Here is a 23,392-nt window from a genome sequence, read left to right on the forward strand (position 1 = left end):
AATGAATGAATAAATGAATAAATGAATGAATAAATGAATGAATGAATGAATAAATGAATGAATGAATGAATGAATGAATGAATGAATGAATGAATGAATGAATGAATCTATCTATCTATCTATCTATCTATCTATCTATATATATATATATATATATATATATATATATATATATATATATATATATATATATATATATATATATATACTTGTGCCCTCCCACAATTTTTGCAGGGCTGAATTTGGATTTAAATGGTATCAGAAGTGTCACTGTTCATCTCAGCGACCTCAAAAACTCATCGACATCTCAGCGATTCGACACTAATATCAGTCATTTTCGATCATTTGTAAATGACTTTCCCCTTCTTTAAGTTACATCGTTAAACTGATATGACAAAAATCATCTCATGTTCGAAATTCATCTAGGTTGAAAATTTGATCGAGATCGGCCCGGTGCACAATGTAACATTTTGCCAATCCAGGAGGACAAAATTATTATATCAAGAATCCGTCACATTAAAGTGACATAAGGTACGTTTCTGGGGTGCAGTAGTAGAAATAACTGAACTCATGCTATTGAACCCTATATTTTAAAAAAAAATAGAAGTAGTAACAAATCCACGGCAACAATAACAACTTTCGTAGACACACGTTAAATAAAGAGGAAGACAGGGTTGTTCACATAAAGAGAAACGACAACGAGAGGAAAGTTGATTGTAAAAAACAGTAATGACCATTAGTTATTGAAACAAAGCATGGAAACATCCTCTGCTTCCCCCTGCCTTGGCCAAGTTCTTCTGGTCTTATTCATGGCAGACGCAACTGTCTCTTACCAATTTGTTCTCTCTGCTACTTTTTCTCTTATTTCGTTTCTTTCTTTCTTCTTTTCTTGTTTTGAAACCTCAACAGGATGAGGCAAGGCTGCTATTTTTTGGCATGATACCTTATTAGTTTAAGCCATGCCATTTATTTTATCATTTTATTAATTTATATTTTATTATTTTTATTACAAAAGAAAAAGGAAAAAACACAAAGTTCGTCATGCAAAGTGGACTCGCATAGTTGAAAATAATAATAATAATAAAAAAAGAAACAGGCTGAGAATACAACAAAGAAACAAATAAAAAGCAATTATTTAGTATGCTGACTACCTTTTGGTTTCCTGTTTCTCACCATTTTTGTTCAATATTTATTAATTGTTTCTCCCCGTTGTTTTCATTTACCACATATTCCACTTTATATAACACAACACAAAATATAATATAATTTGGACAGTCAAACATTATGTTGACTTATAAATTCTTCACATATCACCCTCTGAACCGCTACTGTTGGCCGATGAGTCATCTGATGAAGATCGATGTTCGTTGGAAGTGTGCAAAGAAGGCTCATTCAATAAATCAAGTACCTCTCCGTCGATATGATTGTGTTTTGTTTTTGGAGGAAATCGGTAACTTTCAATGACTGGATCAGAGATAATGAGAAGTCTGTGAAGCAGATCGCTATTTGTATTAGTTCCTGATGTATTCGTCGTTAAGAATTCCCTGTATTACCTGTGGTGCTTATTTCTGGTCTTTTGTTATTCCTCCGAAAGCTCGCCAATAGGAAGAATACAAGACGAGACTTCTTCATCCTAGTCCCTCTCCACAATTGAAGCAGAACCCCTCTTTCCTTTTTGTCTACGTTTTAGTTAAATAACCAATGACAGTTCCTCATGGCTTGTTTCTTCAATGAGAATCTTCATTGACGTTTGGTTGCAGTCACTGAAGAATTTGTGTGGCCTTCCAACATGACCTTGGGATGTACTAGGTTGCAATGTTATGAGGTCAGGGAATTGAAGACTTCCTTCAAGCCAGGAGGAATTATTTTGCAGAAAACGTTCGCGATGTCTTGATGCTGTCTTCCACTTCACTTCAAGTTTGTGACTAAAAGTCCTAACTGGCGCCTTAATAGATGATAAATCATCATCAGATAATGAGGAGCAGCCAACTGATTGCTTAACATGCGTCAGTAAGGCATCAAATCTCGTCGAACTTTAATTCTGTACCCATATCTCAAAGTGTGATAGGGCATTTGTAGCGCCATTGTAATTAAAAACCAAAATCCTTTAAGTGCGCAAATTTGCGCAACAACTCTTTTCACTCTTGAAAAGTCTGAATTCTCAGCAATAACACACACAATTTAGCACTGGAATAATGCGGAATAATATACTAAAACTCTCAAGCTCTTTTTGACATTACAATATAATTGTGTGTTTAACACTTACAGTTTCCCAAACCTTTTTTCAGAACGAACAAAATGTTTTGAAACTAAACACTACAATTCAGAACAGACGTAATATGATCACCAATACATGCTCACTTTACTTTTGCTGTTACACGACTCGTGTGATCCACACTGGGCAAGCGAGGACGCAACACAGATTTTCGAACGTGCACTGCGAAACCACTGAGCAGGTGTTCCGACAAGTTTGGGCTTATCTATGGCCTACATTAGATAACAGAATTTGAAACAAATGTTGTTTTGATAAACTGTGGTTATTCTATTATTGTAATAACTAGCAGTTATATGAATATTAATAACTTGGAAAAATGAATTTTGTCCTCCTAGATCATCAAAATGTCACTCTGTGCGGTAGTTAAATAAAACTTAATAACTCTTGATTTTCATATAGCTCCCTCTCCTACCTCCCCCCAAGTTCTATCGTCAAAGTGAATAAATAAATACCATCCCAAGCCCGGACTACATCTATATTGAAAATTTGATCGAGATCGGTTGGCTAGTTCAAGAGTTATTTATTTGTATTTATTTTTATATATTTATATGAAATGAAGAAAGCATCCCAGGCACGCACCTTATCTATGTTGAAAGTTTGATCGAGATCGGTCGGATAGTTCAAGAGTTAAGCTTTATTCATTTTCATATATTTCCCCTCCTCTCCTCCCCCTCCCCTAAGATTTACTGTCAAAATGAAATGATAAACTTCCCACGTTTGAACTTCATATACATTGAAAATTTGATTGAGATCGATCGGGTGGTTCAAAAGTAATTAATTCACGAGCATAGTCACTTTTATTTTTATATTTATTGATTTTTGTATATCTCCCCTCCATCCATCCGCTACGTTGCTCCGTCAAAGTGAAGTGATAAAAATCATTCCAGTCCCGAACCTCCTCCACATGGAAAATTTGATCAAGATCGGTCGGGTGGTTCAAGAGTTATTAAGTTTTATTTATTTTTTCTATGCCCCCTCCTCCCCCTCCCCTATGTAAGTTTATTGTGAAACTACACCTTACAGTGCAGGGAATCAACATAACGTCTAAGTGGCACGGATCACACCAGGAGAAACATCGGCGTTCTCCCCTGCAAACTTATTTTGGAGCAAAAGATTTCGTCGTTTCGCAATAAACTTACATGCTCATGTTGCAGGTTTTTTGCTGCGGACTGTACCGTCAAAGTAAATAACTAAAAACAGTCCCAGGCCAGAACCGCATCTACGTTTAAAATTTGATCGAGATCGGTCGGGCTGTTCCAAACATAGTCACTTTCAATGCTATAATATAGAAAGGAAATAAAACATTGTTTTGTTACATCATATCCCCCCATAGATGCGAATTCAATGGAATTCAAAGAATGAAAAATTGTGATAAGCCGGAGGTCGATTCCGGTTCTCCGGTTTACCGTACCAGTGCCCGAACCATTTCGCTGCCTAATTGGTTTCTTTACCAGCCTCATATTTTCATTCTTAAGGTCGGTGATCGCCTATTCAAATTAAATACACCGTATTATTGTTCTACTGTCTTTAGACAGCTCAATATTATACAAAAATGTGTCACAATATTTTGGGATCAGATTCCTCTCATCAAAATAAGAAAAAAAAAAAAAAGTTCATATGAACCTGTGCTCAAAAGTGCATAGTTTCGGAGTTATAGAGTGCCGAAAACGTGAAACAAGTGAACTTGGAAAGTTCATAGCTCCACTCTCGTAGTCGGGTCAAGACGACATTGAGCAACTGGTATGAGAATTATCCAAATAGCCATGTTTACAAATGCTCCAGAACTTGCACACCAATTTTTAGAGAGGTAGATGGAGAGTGATCAAGTACTCCCAAACAAACTTTCTAAAAATGATTAAGCAAGTACCGGAGGTTCTGTAAGATAGATATTTGGATAGTTCACATACTAGTTCCTCACTGATGTCTTGACCAGACTACGATCGGTCCTATAGTAGTAGGACTATGGATCTTTTTCTTTTTGTTCCTTTTTAACGTTTTCGACATCCTATAACTACGAAATTATGCACTTCCGACTACAGGTTCATATATATTTTTTTTTCTTATTTTGATGTGAGGAATCTATTTCGAAAATATTGTGACATTTTTGTAACACCCTGTATATTAATGAATACGTATAATGATTGAATTAGATCATTGATCAGAAATGGAGGAAACAATCATTTTTAATTACATCACATCCCCTATAGGTAAGAATTCAATGAAACAAACAGTAGAATAGTATAGTGCAATTGGGCTGAAATGAAAACCAAGTGTCCTGTCCATAGTGCTGGTGTGTTAACCATTACATTATTCAATCCGTCCCTAATTGCTTGGAGGAATTTAACTGATCTCCATGCAGCTTTTATTTCTCTCACAAACATCAAAAGAAATCTGAAGTTTATTCTCCAACTCACTGTTTTCCGCTGGAGTTCCAAACTACAGAGTGTCCAATATACAATGCAACTCGGAGTTTGAGATAGTAGAACTTTTGAACCTGAAGCGATACACAAATAATGGTTATATCAAAATGAAGCTTTTTCATGTATATATTTTTAAACTAGGAAGCAACGATTGAAGTACACTAGAAACCACATAGTGTTGCCAGATGTAACCGAAGGTGTAAATCTATTTTTTTTGCAAAACACGTAAATTGACTCATAACTCATACGTATGGATGTCCTGTAGTTAATTTTCAGTTTGCTTAGTTGGAGTAGCTTAGAAAATATGGAGAAGAAACAAAAGATTTTTTCATTTCCACCGATAACTAATCGGATGAAGCCGCTATAAGAGGCAACTAGGGAAATCGTAGTTTTCATAAATTAACCTCTGAATTGGCAACACTGCTGATGTTTCAGTGCATCAAAAGGTGTGTTAAGGAACTGTGTACATTATGCATTTTCTCAAAACAATGAAAAAGAAAGTTTGAAATTATCATGATAAAATTCTTACTTGCATGCTCCCGGCAACACTGACATCATCACGAAATGAGTTATCAGCTCTACAGCAAATGCTGAAGTGCCCCAGGTTTTAAATAAAACACTGGTTTACATATTTCATCATGTTGACGGCAACTTTACGAAGAGTATAAATGTTAATGTTCTCAATATCATTGCGAATGTTCGTTTTCAGGTCTTGTGTAGTTCTAGGATCGTTCTTGTATACTTCTTGCTTTAAGTAGCCCCATAGAAATGAATAGCAGTGTTGACCGGGTGAATGTAAGTAAGTTTTATCATGACAATTTCAGTTTCTTTTTCATTGTTTTGAGAAATTGCATAATGTACACAGTTCCTTAACGCACCTTTTGATGCACTGAAACATCAGCAGTGTTGCCAATTCAGCGTGTTAATTTATGAAAACTATACAATTTCCCTAGTTGCCCCTTACAGCGGCCTCATTCGATTAGTTATCAGTGGAAATGAAAAATTCTTTTTTCTGCTTCATAGTTTCTAAGCTACTTCAACTAAACAAACTGAAAATTAACGACAGAATATCCATACGTATGAGTTATAAGTCAATTGACGTGTTTTGCAAAAAATAGATTTACACCTTCGGCTACATTTGGCAACATTGTGTGGTTCGTAGTGCACTTCAGTCGTTGTTTCCCAGTTTAAGAACATATGCATGAACAGTTTTATTTTGGTATAACCATTATTTGTGTATCGCTTCAGATTCAAAAGTTCTACTGTCCCAAACTTCGGGTTGCATTGTATATTGGACACACTGTACTTTCACTTCGTCATTATTTTTAGGTCTCTCTAAGCATCGTAGAGTTTAGCCACATTCTGTCTACAGAAGCCACAACATTCTATCTACGGAAATCATAAAGAGATCATTTTCTTACACAAAAGGATAGAGACTTTGAATTTTGGAAAGAAGTTGACTTATCATCATAGATCATTTTTCAAAAATTCTCAATTACAGAAACCGAAAAAAATATAATGTACGAAAAGTACTATTTCACAGACAAATATGTATATAGCAGCATTTTAAACACTTTGCGTAATAACTCTTGTTTAGGTAGTATTCACGTTTTATTTCTGAATAGGTACTAAGTTTTAATTAATTTCATATGATCCTCCTTGATAGACTCCCTAGTAACGACCTGATACTCTTTATAATCTTTTCGAAGCCCTAGGCGAAAATTAGAACAAAAGCAACAACCAATTACAGATAGTACAGACCTCATCAGCGTTGTTATATCTACAATACTGGCAGTAGCACTTACATAAATCGACCATCCTTGGTTTTACAGAAAATATCCAGCTTCTACAAAAGGCCATCTTATGCACTAAGGTTATAACTTCATATCTTAAGCTTCTAGATGAGACTAAATCGAACTGTTGGCCTACGTAACAGATTTTACTGTAGTAAAATTCCAATGAAATAATAATATCTTCTAATGTAATATAATGTAAAATTCTAACGTATGTCAGTAAAAGTGAATATTCAATTACATAATTTCTTTTCTCACAAAACTTCGCGAAATGTGATCTGATTTGTGTAATATGCTTGAAGAAAGCCGTGTTTCCTTTAAATTACACTCAAAGAGTTGCCTTCATTTTAAAGATTTTGCGGAAAGAAACTACGCTTAAGATACCCACATTTACCGACAATTGTAGTTGACTTACCCCTGAGATTGGAATGCCTTGCAGAGGGCCATTAGTTAAATATCCATATATTTCCGACGAACTTTTAATTTCAGGTAACACATGCATAGGAATTTCAAATAACCTGTAAATTTAAAGTTGTGAGAGTACAGTTAATAATTTGTGCATATCGAATTAAAAGTAGAGCAACATAATGAAATAAAATTGAATAAATATACCGTGCAACTGCTTTAAATAAAGATCTATACTAACGTTCATAATAAAAAGATTGCAAGCTTAACATTTTCCCTATCCCTCAGAAACTTTATATTTACCTGATTTTTCATTCATTTATCTTTGTTATATATACTGTTTTAAAACATAAGTAATCAAATAGCTATTTAGCATTTCTCACTTATAGGTTCGTGCATATTTTACCATAGCAGATATTGATCCGAATACAAGGGCTCACAGTAAAATAACGCTGGAATTTTTAAGGTTTTATTTAAGGAAGATGATTAAATGATTTACAAACATCTTGCGATAAAATCAAAACAAATGTATGAGGTTATCTAGAAACTGTTGAGCCTTTGGAGGTCACACTGAGAATACATTTATTTTGATTTGAAAATAACATTATGAAGACACACATGTACCATTTTGTTCGATGACTTGGCATTTTTCTGGCAACATCATAATCCCATCCCTATAAAACTACTGTTGTTTCAGTATATATATATATATATATATATATATATATATATATATATAAAGTCTGACGGGGTGTAAGTATCAGGCTATACGGTGGGTGCATTTAAATCTCCCAGCCAAGTTACCTCAATTTCTGACGGGTCGTTAAGGATGTATGTGGTCTGGAGTTGTCAGCGTTGTATACGACACCTTTTCTGTCGACCAATTCTGCCCATTTCTTTTGAAATGTTAAGTGTACCTTTCTGCCTGGCGGCAGCAGCTCGTGAAGCACGATTCTCTTCCAATCTCACCAAACGCACAGCATACCCTTACTGGATGTCAGTGTGGGCTTTGCTGCAGACTGGAGCTTCTTCTTGCTTTGACCATTATCTTTCTCGCACATTGTCGTCAACCGCTTCAGAAATGGCTCGAGTTCGTTATGTTTCAGCAGAATTTCGCAGAAATGTTTTTAGTCAGTTCATGTGGATTCAAACGTCGAGATTCTTTTTGAAGCCAGCTTTTTCAAACTGTTTAACACTATTTGGTGATGGATGTTTTGCTTGACTTTTGCCAAAATATAGTCTACTTTTGCTGTGATTGGTCGCCCACTGCAAAGAGCATCTTGAACAACGAAAGCGACTGAACTAACTTTTGGCTACTGCTTTTAATAACGATTCTTGCCCACAAACAACACAAATTTATGCACGAGTCTGCGCAGCATTTCCGCCTTTATCGAAAGAAAAATATCTAAAACGTAGCACAATTTTGCAAAAAGTTCACTTATATATACGATGCAATACTTTACGTATGACTATAAGAATTCCAACACTGAACATCTACTAGTTCCAGCTGTTAAAGGACGTTAAGCTTGATTCGCTGCGACAACATGCACCCTGAGATTTGCCACACTAACGCCATCTCGTACGCAAAAGTCTCATTACCTTTTAGACTACCTGATACCTTTTTTCATGTAGGAACGTAAGTATATAAATGTTTGCGTCGAAATACTAACAGACAAGTCTAAATTTGCAGTTTTCCAACTAAATACTCGTGTAAGTTGCAATAATTAAGCAAAATTGAAACGAAAGAATCCCATCGCGAATATAAAAATCTGATAATTATTGCTTATATGTTAAACGAACATATTCATTCTTGCACTTACCACTCGTTTATTTTTGTAAATAAGTTTCGAATCTAGACGAGGCTTTTCTTCAGCTTTAAGGAATAAAGAAGAAAAAGAAACTGGAGTTGAAATTTGGAAAAAGGAAAACCTGTGTGAATCTGTTTCACGTGTAGGAAATTTCTCAGAATTCACCCCCCCCCCCCGAGACTTTATTTTTACTTCCTTTAAGGTATCGCCATGTTTTCTGGAGAATAACCACATATATGTTCGAAAACCTGTTAGTTACAGAAGTAAGTGTGTATATATCTGATTACAAAGCAGCATTATAGTTAATCTGAACTGGATCTATAACATAAATAAATAAATAAAAATAATAAACACACAATAGAAAACACGTGAAAGTAAATGAAAAATCATCATGTCCAACTCAGTACACTGGGAATTGGCGAATGATAAAACTTTTAACACGCAATAACATTTTTTAAAAATCCAAAAAGGATTTTCAAATTTATAATACGAATTAAAGGTCTCTAATTCAAAAAACGCACTGAAAGATCACATAACTTATAGAATACGGTACATAATTTTAATATTACCTACTTGCACGTTAATGGGTCCCATTGCAGAGTTTCTATGTTCATCAACATTGTCCGCGATGCGTTCGTCACATCTGTAATATGAAGCCCGCCATCCTTTCCTCCAGTGAGATTCTGTAACATTAAACTTTTTTTTATTAATTAGATGCAACCTATAGTTATCATATAAATATTAAGGCTCAATTTTAACGTATTACCATCAACGACAAAAACTACACTTATGACGCTTACGACGTTTGCATTAGATGAACTTCAATCATATAATAATTATTCCTTAAGTGATCATGGATAAATTTTATCGAAATGGAATGTTTAGTTTTAAGACGCATGATTATGCTCTGTAAACTAAGAGAGATGACTGATTAATAAAAGTGAATAATGGAAGAACTGGTGCAATGTGAATGTGGGACAAAACGAGAGACCAATGCGAAATCCAGACACGACGCTATCCATTACAAATTCACCAGGCTTGAAGTCCAATGGCGCAACCGTCACATCATAGGTAAGAGCGTTCCACCTCCGAGCCAGCGTGCTTATTTTTCATCAAAATAAGAACAAAAAAGTATCATGCTACTAGTTAAATGTCCCAAGAGTAGATAAACTTTTAAGTGCGCTTTTTATAGTAATTTGAGGATACTAAATCCAATGAAACTATTTTAAAACTTAACCGTCCATGGGGTCAAGAGAAAAATGACCACCGCAAAGTTGGGACCTTTTAAGTACTGCTTATGCCAATAGTAAATAAGTCCACGCTTTGATACATTTCTAACTGCACTTTTTGTACTAATTTGAGGATGTTGAATGCAATTTAACTATTTTTAAACTTATCCGTTCATAGAATCACAAGAAATATGACCTCAAAGTTGGAGTTTTTGAGGTATCGCTTGTGAAAAAAAAAAAAATAATAAAATAATAATAATAATAATAATAATAATAATAATAATAATAATAATAATAATAATAATAATAATAATAATAATAATAATAATAATAATAACAGTTTCATTAGATTCGGTATTTTCAAATTGGTACAAAAAGAGAATTATAATTGTATCGAAGCGTTGACACCTTTACCATTTGCATACGCGGTACTTCGAAGGTCCCAACTTTGAGGCTATTTTTTCTTGACCCCATAGACGGATAAGTTTAGAAACAGTTCCACTGGATTCAGCATCCTCAAATCAATATAAAAATCCTAATTAGAAATGTACTGAAACGTGGGCATCTTTATCATAGGCATAAGTGGTACTTTAAATGTCCCAATTTTGAGGTAATTCTTCTCGTGACACAGACGGATAAATTTAAAAATAGTTAATTGGATTCAGTTCTTGAATTAGTATAAAAAGCTTAGAAATTTATCCACGCACGGGCACTTTTTATTAATGGCACGATAGTTGCTTATTTATCTTGTATTATGCTGGGAGATTACGCTTCAGAACTGAGTATGGGGGTTCTATCAACAATGAACCTTACAGCACTATTTGTTTATCTAAGATTTTACAACGAAGACTCATTTAAATAAATAAAATAAGTTAAATTTCCCGTTGTATTGTAATAAAAAATCAACCAAAGATAGTTTCGTTCTCACCTGTGTAGTATAATTATTATGATTTAAGTCATAACATATAATTTATTAAGGTACACACAACGTAAAATTTCACACGTGTTTTATTTCAACTTATAGCACTATCCCGAAAACCCGTAGGAAAATGCCACATTAAGCTTGTCGAGGAAATTCGTTCTTTATATGAACCTGAGAGTTCGTAATTTTCATCGAAATATACAACGAGGTTTATATGCTTGTTTTATTTTAAAATTTTGAGTTTTTAAGTGTCGTAAAATACAATATAGGCAGAAGCTTTGACAAATAAAAGACACCAGGTAAAGTGAAACGAGATGAAGAATTAAGCCACAATCATTGACATACCAAGATATTTCTGAACAAAGCGAGAAAATAACACTTCACAACACAAAACCCACACCTCGCTGACCACGAGGCTAATAGAATAAATAGTCAGATTGAGATCAAGATCAATATCGAAGCAATATGAGACGTGGACCTATAGCATTCTATGAAATCCAAATCACACGAACACAGTAAATAGTAATATTATGAATAATTCACAAGTCTGCCATAGATAAGAGACTGCTCATGCGAAACAAAAATAAACTATAGAATGAATTGGAATGAATAAAGTATTGGGATAAAATGATTAAGCTGTTGAGAACGTGAACCGAGAACCCAACAACAGACACATATCATCCCACACATTTTTATCTATTAAGCACAGGTTATACGTAGAAATCAACATACAGTTATTTTTTTCTCTCTCTCTCTCTCTCTCTCTCTCTCTCTCTCTCTCTCTCTCTCTCACTTCATAGCAACTTACGCTCGATCACACTCGCGATAAAATGTTTCTCCTACAGATTTTCTCTTAAATCCTTGAAGTCATTTTATTTCCATATTTTTCTCATGTAAAAATTTATTCTAAGAATGATACTGTCATTTAAGGAGCAATTTTTTTTTTTTTTAACGTTACCTGACTATGGCCTAATGCTCAAGAGACGGGTAATAAATGCACTAAATGATGGAAGAATTAGTGAAAGAAGAGAGTGGGAGAGAATTAAAGACTCTCCCCCCAAATATATATATATCGTCAGGGATCCCACTTAATTGCGAAAACGAATTCCCTGACTTTTCCAGGTTTACCAGGTCACGATTATGTATGATGTAAAAAAAGCAACTATACAGGGTCGTATCCAGAAGTAGTAGGACTGATTTTTTTTTTAATAATTATTTAACATTTTGGTACATTGACTTAATACTCTTCAAAATAGGCCCCTTGGGCATTCACACACTTCTGGTAGCAAGCCTTCAGGTCGCAAAGGCCTTCTGGAAGTCGTCCTCCGGGATGCCGTTCAGCGCCCTCGTCGTCGCCGCTTGGACCGCTTCCACCGAGTCGAAATGATGCCCCTTAAGCTGACTCTTGATACGGGGGAACAGGAAGAAGTCCGGCGGTGCCACATCAGGGCTGTAAGGGGGGTGAGGCAACGTTGAAACGCCGAATTTGGTCAGGAGATCCCTCACAATCCACGCGCCGCGGCGCGTTGTCTTGGTGGAGCTTCCATTTCCCCACCAGGTCTGGTTGCACGCGTGTGATCCGATTTTGCAGCCGTGTGAGCACTTCCACGTAAAATCTTGCATTTACACTCTGTCTAGGAGGTACAAACTCCTTATGGACAATGCCACGACGGTCAAAAAATGCAATCAACATCCATTTCGACATTCTGGCCTTCTTTTTACGGGGTGATTGTGCGGCTCATGGTATCCTCCTTGTAGGCCTGTGTAAGCATGTCCTTGGTTTCGGTCGCTGATTTTCCCAGTTTGACGCAAAACTTGTTGGCGTACCTCTGCTCCAAATTTCGCTCCATCGCAACTAACGACGAGGCGTCACAACAGGAGGTCACTAACACAGTGGTCCACACTCAACTAACGCACGCAGGCGACTGCCGCCGGTCGACACTTGTTCCCAAGGCTCCCCTCCATAACATTCGGCCTTGCAGCCCCCCCTACATTGCTCCGCGCGCGCGGGAAAAAATCAGTCCTACTACTTCTGGATACGACCCTGTATTTTCCTCGACCAAGGGGTTCATCATCTACTATTCATGTATACGTATATAATGTTTGTGTAGGCAGAGAAATTTTGAAAAACAAACTAATAATTTTATAAAAATAGCCGGACAAACCAAAAAGATAAATGGATTCTGAGAAGTAAAAATCCGTAATTAATTCCCTGACTTTTCCAGGTTTCCCAGGTTGCTGAAAACTCTGATTGATTATGTTAATATATTATAAGCTCACACGAATCGAAGCAAGGATCCTTTGTGCCAGGGGTAAGTGCTTATAATTTTGATTTTACAGCCCCCACCAATTTACACTTAACATTCATTACTATTCCTGCTTCTCCCAACATAAAACCAGCATATTGCACTGTAGAATTATAGTCGTCTGAAGAAGATGATGAAATTGATTAATAATAATGATACAAATATTCCCAATGCTATAATGCAGCCAATATGATTAAACATCCTAAGTATGTGTCCTGTAGGATAATGAAGATGGATGATTAATGAAAGTAAACGATTGTGAAAGAATTGGTGGAATGAAAACGTAAGAGGAAACAGGAGAACAGTGAGAAAACTCACGGAGACGACGTTGTTCACCACGACCTCGCATGGTCTAGATCGAAACAGGAATCCAGATATATATTAGATAATACGGAACAGACACTGTGCATATAATAGCAAATTATGTACTCAGAAAATAACATTCATGACTGATTTCACACGTGATATCTATGTCCTTATGCAGTACCGAAAAGTGTATGAGATCTACAATTTAAATGAGATCCGAAATGCTACCTAGATTTTTATCTAATGTATTGTATTTTCGACAGGATGTGATTATATGTTCCGAAAGAAAGTGTTTTACCATGAGGTTACTGGAAAATCCAATATAATTGTAGGAAAATTTACAATATTAAAAGGACATACATAGCTATTCCTATTTTTATTTCAAAGTCTTCCATGGGCTGGATGAAAAAAAAAATTACAGACTGCATTTGGTCCTTGGGCCTGCACCAATTGATTTTAATGATTTGCTTGTTTATCCAGTTTTTGTTACTGATTTTTACTTTGATAATCTTTATATATATATATATTTCCATTACATGAAGAAATAAATCTGTTTAGATGAAACATACCAAAGGCCAAAGTACTTGCCTCTGTAACTAAAATATTTGCCTCTGTAACTAATTCGCGGGAAAATACACATATGAATTGACAGTTCGAATTTCGTGTCCCGGTATGTAGTTTGTTTTCGTCTTATATCTTTGAAATCTTTTGAGTTTACGTTCCACAATTATGCCGGCTAGGCTAAAGGAGACGGTGATGATGAGAAATGAATGAAATGGTGGAATGAAGAAAGTGAGAGGAAACCCACGCATACGGTTTTTGTCCACAACTAAGTTCATTTGGCGGGAGCATGGTTTGAACCCGAGACCCCATGCACCAGAGATAAACGCTCTATCACTGAGCCACCGCAGCCTTTCTTGGCCTTAATCTACATTTGGACTACATATGTACACCAACTGTTGTTTCGTAGAATCTTATAGATATTCTGAAAATCTTGACAAAGCTTCTTTAGAACCACATTTTTATTATTTACTTGTGAGTAAGGGTATGGTTGTCAGTATTTTGGTCTGGAATTTAACTTCCCTTTTAGCGTCAAAGCAATAGAAAACGTGGACACAGAGGCGCGTATACTAAGAATACAGTTTCGAGAAACACTGTCAGTAGCGTCGTTATAACTCTTTGTTTGGAAGGCATATGGTAATGATGACAGTATATTTATGTTATCTTTTTTTAGAATGAAGTCCCACAATATTCGTCTTATAGTAGGTCAATCCCCTCCCCCTGTACCATTCCGAATGCTACTTAGACTAAATATTTATTGTAGAATATGTTTCAAGTTAAATTGAAAGTTATCAACGTATGTTATGTAACTGCCAAGCATTGAATTTTAGATTCGTATATTTTAAAAACACGTACGGAAGATTCTTACATCTAGTGACATTTTGAGTTGTTTTTTAATCAGTGCAATGAGAGCATTTACCATACATTAATCGTTTTTTATTTCTTTCAAGTAAATACCGTCTATTGCACCAATTAGAAGATTTATATGCCAAATAAATACTATTTCTTTAAGTTACTATGACTATTAAGAACCAATATGTAATCAAAGTTTTCATTTTTAACCTTTCGAATCTCATTACACGCCAATATAATGTATGGGAACTTTGGACTAACAAATTTGGTAAAACAAATTTGTGAATATTTTAAATTTATTTCTTGTTTTTTATTTATTATCTTTTTGTAACTTGCATATTATATTTAAATTATATATTCACAGCATCCGTAGATTATCACCGAGTGCTGAATATACTTAACTTCATACAATCGGAGATTTAGTGCATTAATGTAGCTTATTGTATTATCTTTTTCTTTAATAAACTCTTAAATACAGAAAATACACCTAACGTAATATATAGCCTTTACTATACACTATAAAGTAAATTACTTTAAATATCTTATTAAGTGTTCTTGAATTTATGAGTTCAAAAATGTCAGTTTCTCGTTAAATAATAGAATGAAAACTGAAAATGGTGATCTTAATAATAATAATAATAATAATAATAATAATAATAATAATAATAATAATAATAATAATAATAATAATAATAATAATAATAATAATAATAATAATAAAACGCATTCAGAAAAAAAAATACTGCAAGTTTCTTAGTCCCAGGCTAATTTCAGGTTTCAAAATTTTCCAAGTCAGTAGACAAATAAGTGTCTACTACACCTTCTCCACATTATGTCAGTATCATTTTGAACCACATACCAGTACATAATCGCATGTTTAATAAAATCATAAGAAGAAGTTACGAAACTGATGGAAAAAAATCCGAAATCTTAAGCATACATATAAAATCCTGACTATCCATAATAACAAAACTTACTGCAAATTTCCCACAGAATCAGTTCAACTTACCCATATTATCCACGAGTCCATTGTTCCAAAACAACAACGCTCTTCTTCCACTGCAAGCCTCACCGCAGGAACATTGTCTATCAGCCATTTTAGTTTTAAAGCACTGAAGTAAGTACTAATGGGAAGGCCACAACGAGGTTTTAGGTAGTCTTGGTTGTGATCAGGAACTACAGCCAACATTTGATCTACAGTCGTCGTAGTTCTATTGTCAAGCCATACTTCATGTAATGAAAAGAAAACAATGCTTCATGTATTGTCTAGCAACGAAAGGAGGATGAAAAAAATTACTATATTGTATATATATATATATATATATATATATATATATATATATATATATATAATCACTTACAAATATACAAAGGTCATTCAATAAAAGACCAGATTTTTTAAAGAATCTATTACGACACTAATTTATTTTTCAACGTAATCCCCCTCAAGTGATATGCACTTATGCCAGCGTTCGACAAGCTTCTCAATTCCACATGCAAGGAATTCTTGGGGGCATGTGCGTAACCAGTTATGTACTGCTGCCTGTATTTCCTCACCATCAGCGAACTTTCACTTCTGATGTCAAATGTTTTGGAACCCAACCCAGCACACACTTTCTTGAACATGAGTAGTCACGAACAATACGGTGGGTGAACTAATGGTCATCTTTGCTGCAACATTACTCAACGTAATACGCTTGTTTTCCCGTATCAACTCTTGCAATATTGTTCTCCGTCACACAGAGCGTCCTGCACACGGCGAATGTTCAATACTAGTTAAACTCCGTTAGAACTTATATGCTCACTTGTATACTTGTGTTCGACTCAAACACAATCTTCACTGCCATTGGACGGTGAAATTCGATTGGCTTCAACCTATCACTTAACATTCCAATGTTCTACGTTGGTGCAAACCTGCAAGGGTGTGCCACCTTATTTCACTGATTACTAGCATCCCGTTTGCAAGACAGGCGTGTCAGGCCCATTTGATAATAGTTTTAGGACACCATCAAAAAATAACCAAGAAAAACAAACTTTGTCGGAGTTTTGTGTTTTTTAATACAACTTTTCCGGTTATTTATTGAATGAACTGTATACTGACCCATTAATGAACTATGACCAATTCTCTGAATAGAGTATTCGACCTCGTTGCCACGCGAGTTAGGGCTCACAGACATAGCACAGTGGAGAAACAAACTATCCAATACAACAGAGATCAACTCGAAAACATATTCCTTACATACTCGCACATATGATCTCTTCCAGCAGATACCCCGGCGTCATCTGTCCCTCTTAAAAGTTAAGAAACGCCAACGATTTACCTGGTGCAACGAACAACGAACTGAATAATAAAAGCTGGTAGGCCTGCCTTTTACTCTACTCTGTGACTGAACAGGTCTGTCTGATGGGACCCCATGAAACGCAGGACCTTCCGTCGTACTTGGTGCCAACAGTACAGGACAGTGGCGGTGAATGTATGGAGTGAAACATGTTTGAATGGCAAGAATTAGGTCCCCTCATGTCGCAATTTCCCCTCCAATGCGATGGTATCGTCCAAGATGATACCGCGCCTAGCTACTGAACACGTTCTGTGTAACAGTTTGGGGAGAAGAGTATGGACTTGCAAAAACTTTAAGGGCTCTAAACTTCCCGGATCTAAGCACCTGTGAGACGCTATCGAATGGCACATCCAGTTTCTTGAGACATCTTTATCTTCATTTGAGCATTGAAGGCTACATTACACGTATCTTGGTTAGAAATACCAACAGATGACTACTTACATCTCATTACATTACCACCACATTGGATCCCCGCTGTATGGAAGGAGAAAGTAGAACCTATATACTAATAGGTAGGTGGTCATATTTCAGTAATAGATCGGCATATATAGTAATTCATTCATTTTTAAGCACATTAAAATATTCAACCAATACTCTTCCTTAGGTAATAATTACCTTTTATGTAACTTAAAATCTTTAGATAATTAATCCTTTACAAGCGAATCAAAAATATATTCAAAGTATTAATTTGAACTCCCCATCCTAATTCTTTACACTTCAAGTGTGACCTGCGTGCAGCAGAGAGAACAGTCATCAGTTTTCTTGTTCCACTTTGTTTTTACGAGGGCTAGTCAAGAAAGACTTGGACTGATATTTTTTTCTAGGCAATTTATTATTACTCAGCAACAGGCACATGATCCTTTTCAAAGTAGTCCCCGCCCATTTGAATACACTTTTTCATTCGAGTCTTCCAGTCCTCAAACACGTGTCGCAGGCCATTCTTTGAGAGGTCCTTCAAAACCGCCTCCGATGCCTTCAGAACCTCGGAATTATCGGAGAAGCGGCATCCACGCAGTCTGGATTTTAGGGCAGGGAATAGAAAAAAGTCGCACGGTGCGGTAGGCGTCTCCACCATCCTCAAACCTTTGCAACAGCTCCCTGCAAGTCTCCACTCGAACGGCCTTCTGCTCTGGTGTCAGGAGTCGCGGAATCCATCGCGCACACATTCGGCTCATGTGGAGGTGGTCATGCAAAATTTTGAAGGCACTGCCATGAGATATGCGTAGTGCGGCTGCCAGATCGTCGATACTGATGCGGCGATCTTCTCTAACAATGACTGCTGCCGTGTTAATGTTCACCTCAGTAACAGCTGACGCTGATACACCTGGTCCACCAGCTTTCGTGATTGTCATTCGGCCCTCTTTAAACTCTTTGAACCACCAGAACACGGTACTTCGTGGCAGAGCGTCATCTTTGTAGGCTGCTATCAACATTCCTAGAGTTTCTGTTGCACTTTTCCCCAGGCGATAGCAGAACCGTATAGCTGGAAATTGTTCATCTCGTAATGACTCCATTTCTTCTACAGGCGACTTCTAGAGGCGGCGCAGAACATCACCTGCAATAAAAAGTCGTGGTTACCAAACATGCAATGATTCCTTAACAACATTTTATATATATGCACAGCAAGACCCACCCTACTTGTATGCCAAACTATGAAGCTCCAGCGTTAACAGAACTGCCGGGAAAAAAATCAGTCCAAGTCTTTCTTGACTTGCCCTCGTAAGTCATTAAATGGCTCTGTTCTTCTACAGATTTTCATTTTTATGTATATTCTTATCAAGCCGGTAGCCGGAAAGAGGCTAGAGCACGCACCGACCCCTCTAAAATAGAACATTTATAGAGAATTTTAAAATGACTCAAACCTAGATACAAAAATTCTTGCAATTTTATTTGCCAAATTACATTCAATTTAGCGCAATTTTACTCATTTCTGCTATATGCACCAAACATTTTATACAACATAAAAAATATGTAAGTGAAATTAAATATGTACTATCGTATTATATACACATATATTTGAATGTGAGTGATGACCTTTCGTAGCCTTGAATTTGTATACCGCAATATTTCTCAGTATCGTATTTCCCTTGCAAAAGCAGTTACAGTTCTGTTACAGATTTCATGTTTCTGTCATTGCCCCCCTAGTATTCATTTATGCCCTCCTAAGATATCGGGCCGGCTGCGGTCTGATTCCTAAGCTCGTGGTAGTGCAACGTCAGAGAATATTAAGTAACAAATATGTCGCACGACTTGACTGGGGAATGTAGCAGGAATTGTAGAACAAATTAACAAGATTTTTAGAAGTGGACTACAGTAGGAAGAAAGGATTTATAGAAACGCATTTTAAATGTTTTTTCTTCTCTCTCAAAAATACATTCTTGACTATACAACAAGAAATTCTTTCTTCAAAAAATTAAATATTTACCTGTCATTAAAAACAAAAACTAATTCTGCTTATAGAATATACACACACTCAGAAGGCGAATATAAGCATGATCGTAAGCAAGAAAAGTATGGACATTGGCAGTTCAAAGAACCACTATCAAAATTGGTTGGTTGATTGGTTAATTGATTGATTCATTTGGAGCATTAATGTGGAACTCAGCAGCGAGATCAAATATAACTCCAATGAAATGACAGAAAAAACTAAGAATATTACAAGTGACAATAGTGCAGCGCTGAAGGCAGTCGATGAAGCTAGTAATCGTGCTGCTGTGCAGAGATGAAGTTGGCTCTTGAAAATTCACGTCAATGTCATGAACGGTTGCACGAAGCATATTAGCATGATGAGCTAACGTATTGGACGGTTACATGATGGATCAAAAGCGTTTCGTCAGGCAGAGAGGAATTACCAACCTGAGCCCATGATGGTCGTTCGCGTAACTGATCGTAACTAGACTATCAAGGACGTGTTCGTGTAAGTTGGGCTAATACATCGAAATATGTGGCAGATCTTTCAAGGACTGCATCAAACGTGAGTATGCTAACAACATGAACAAATCTATTATTCAAAATAACAATAATAATATAGACTGAAACTACACAGTACAGTGAGGAGTCATTTCTATTTATTTTATATGAATATGTTTGCTTTTCAAATGATATTTGTGATTACATAAAAAAAAGAAATTTACCATGATAAATACAAAGTGGAACTTTGTTTTCCTTTTACATACATACACACACACACACACATATAATTCTGTTCTGTAGAGCACAATTGCTTCTAGTATATTTGGTTAACTTACCTATGGCATTATAGAGTGGTTCGCCAGTGTACCGATCCCATACTATTGTGGTTTCGCGTTGGTTTGCAATTCCAACAGCAACTATATCACCTGGATTAATATCTAAGCTAACAAGATTTTCAACGGTTTTTTCGATGCATTCCTTGACAGTTTCGAAGATATGTTTTGGATCTTGTTCAACCCATCCTTCGCGAGGGCACTTCTGCTGCACTTCAATTTGATGATAAGTAAGTACTTCTGAAGTATCTGCAGCAAACACCTGAAGGAAGAAGAACAAGAAGGATGTATTTATTGTGTGTCTAACACCAAATAACACATATAAAGTTCAAGAGAAATAAATAATTTAATCAGCTTGTCAAACACAAAAACTAGAAAAGCTTAAAGGCCTTTTTACTTTTTCTTTTTCCGACAGAAGAACGTTCATCAAATTACCGTAGTATTCCAGATTTGTACATACAAAGTTACTAGTTGATATATATCAAATGGATTTTTTTTCTTAAGTTCGAATGTCTTATCCATAGTGCAATTATTTCCGTGGATGGAATAGTAGTGGAAACCAGCAACTTGCAGAAACGCAATTTCCTGATTTTTTTTTTTTTTTTTAATATCCATTACCTCCACAGTTACCGTTATTATTATTTACTCTGCACCTTGGGAGATAATTCTGTGTTTTGTCACTTTGTCAGTGACAAGAGGAGGGAACTTGTTTTTATTTGATTGCTTGCATTCAACCCTGTGGTCATATGTGAAAGTAAACTTCAAGACAACCGTCACAAATTTGCGATTTCTTTTTATGTTCAGTTTCTAAGATATTAAAATATCAGTTAGCAGTACAAATGTTACACAAAATTTTAACAGGCAGGTTGCGTAATATTTCACAATCTATACCAGGTGTAGAGTCATCCACATAAGTACATGGACCCCTGACTACTATAATTCCATTACTTGGGATCCAGTTCTTATGTGGGTGACTGTACCACGAGTCCAAGGCTATAAGCCAGCTTCGTTATGAGTAAAGAAAAAATGAAATGAGAGGAAGAAAGTTGTTAGAAAAAAAAGTTGGTTTTCAATCTAAAATGGTAGGGGCAGACAGTGGCTCAGTGGACCCAGCGCTAACCTCTGGTACGTGGGGTCCCTGGTTCGATCCCCAGTCAAGTAAGTTTGTGGTGGACAACATCGTGCTGTGAGTTTTCTCGGGTACTCCCATTTCCTCCCACTTTCTCATTCCACCAATTCTTCCATTATCATTCACGTGCTTTAATCATCGTCTCCCTTCGCTTAACAGGCATAATTGCGGGTCGTTAAACTCAAAGATTTCATTTCACTTCAATCTAAAATGGTGGAATTTTTCCGATCGCACCAGCCGTTGGGCTCCACAATGTTACGGTTCTCTACGCTAAATGAAAAAGCAACGTTTTCAGTTTAGCAGATTGTTCAAACGAAACTACGAATGACACAGGGAACTTGCATATTGTTGTGTGAAGGAACCTGGAACACCTTGAATACTTCACCAACAATGCTGTTGGTACGGTGAGGCCCACGGGAACAGCCTTTTGAACTGACAACGTTGCTTTTTCATTTATCATTATTTGCCCCTTACCAGAGTGAAGAGTAAACGGTTGGTGCGACTGGAAAATTTTCACCTATTTTAAATTCAAATCCATCTGCTTCCAAAACTCCCCTCGCTTTTCATTTTTTCGTATCTTTAGTCATAACGGAAAATCTTTAAGTTTTATGTTCCACGGTTATGCCAGCCAGGCTAAAGGAGACGGTAATGATGAGAAATGAATGAAATGATGGAATGAAGGAAGTGGGAGGAAACGGGAGAACCCCGAGAAAACCCACGAGCAAGATGTTTGTCCACCATAAAGTCCACACGGCGTGAGATGAGATCGAACATGGGACCCCAAGCACCGGAGGTGAACGCTCTTACCACTGAGCCACTGCGCCTCCCTTAGTCATAATGGAGTTAGCCTATGGTCGTAGAGTAGGCTTTCTAAAGGTTATGCATTTTTTATTATTTTATTTATTTATTTTTTACTTTTTGTTTGAAAAAGGGAATACGGTGATAACGATAAATCACATAGAGGAAGACAAAAAAGGAATAGGGCAGGTTGCGAAATCATTAGAGTCTAAGACGGAGAAGGGTGAGACAGGAATGTACACTCATGTCCAAAATTATTGTCACATGTTTATAAATATGTTGTTATAGGAATATAATTTGATAAGGAATTCGCCCGGTATTTCTTACAATGTTAGAATGTGTATAATCGGCAAAGACATGTATGTAGCAAATTTTATGTCAAAAGAGCAGTAAATAAGAATAAAACGAAAATAAAACTTTCTTGTCCATGCAGCAACATTTTGTTTTACTCATTCTAAATTTCGTATTTATAATTCTTTTCCTATGAGATTTACCACAAATATACATTTCTCGATTATACACATAGTATCAGTATTAAAAGTACCCTCCAAAATCATTAAATTATATTCTTACAAGAAGACAGTTATAGATATGGGACAATAATTTTGGACATGAGTGTACAAAAAAAAAAAAACTTCGCGTTGGAATACTGCGAGATGAGTTCACATATCTGAGCATCCACAACTTGTGGAACTAGTGATACCACTAGCATTTATTATAGATGGTGGTACAGAAAAATGTGAACAGATGAAACACACGTTAATTAGTATGAATTACTGTAATACGCAAAACTTCTAATAGTAGTGTCATTTTATGCACTCTCAATAACTCACTAGTGAGAGAATTTCTTTTCAAAAATATTAAGTGAGAATAATTTCTTCCCATTCTCCTGGATCTCCCATCCGGGAGTATCAGGTGGCCTAGCTTTAAAAAGTGTTACAAAGTTTCCAAATCTGCGGAACTATCATATGTTAAGTTGCCAATCTTGATAAGAGTATTCAAGT

At 36.0% G+C, this 23,392-nt stretch overlaps 1 protein-coding gene across 4 annotated transcripts in view; it reads right to left on the reverse strand.

The window, feature by feature from the left end:
- Nucleotides 1–23,392, reverse strand: part of Gk1 (Glycerol kinase 1) — a 141,996-nt gene that overhangs the window by 61,795 nt on the left and 56,809 nt on the right. For all 4 annotated transcript variants that reach the window (XM_081725670.1, XM_081725669.1, XM_081725668.1 and 1 more), the window contains exons 3-6: nucleotides 20,465–20,723; nucleotides 15,887–16,104; nucleotides 9,275–9,384; nucleotides 6,904–7,006 (exon numbers count right to left, since the gene is read on the reverse strand). In XM_081725670.1, the coding sequence (XP_081581796.1) occupies nucleotides 6,904–7,006; nucleotides 9,275–9,384; nucleotides 15,887–16,104; nucleotides 20,465–20,723 (690 nt within the window). The remainder of the gene's footprint in view (nucleotides 1–6,903; nucleotides 7,007–9,274; nucleotides 9,385–15,886; nucleotides 16,105–20,464; nucleotides 20,724–23,392) is intronic.

This window comes from Thermobia domestica, chromosome 9 (genome assembly GCF_964235325.1).
Source record: "Thermobia domestica chromosome 9, izTheDome1.hap1.1, whole genome shotgun sequence".
NCBI lineage: Eukaryota > Metazoa > Arthropoda > Insecta > Zygentoma > Lepismatidae > Thermobia > Thermobia domestica.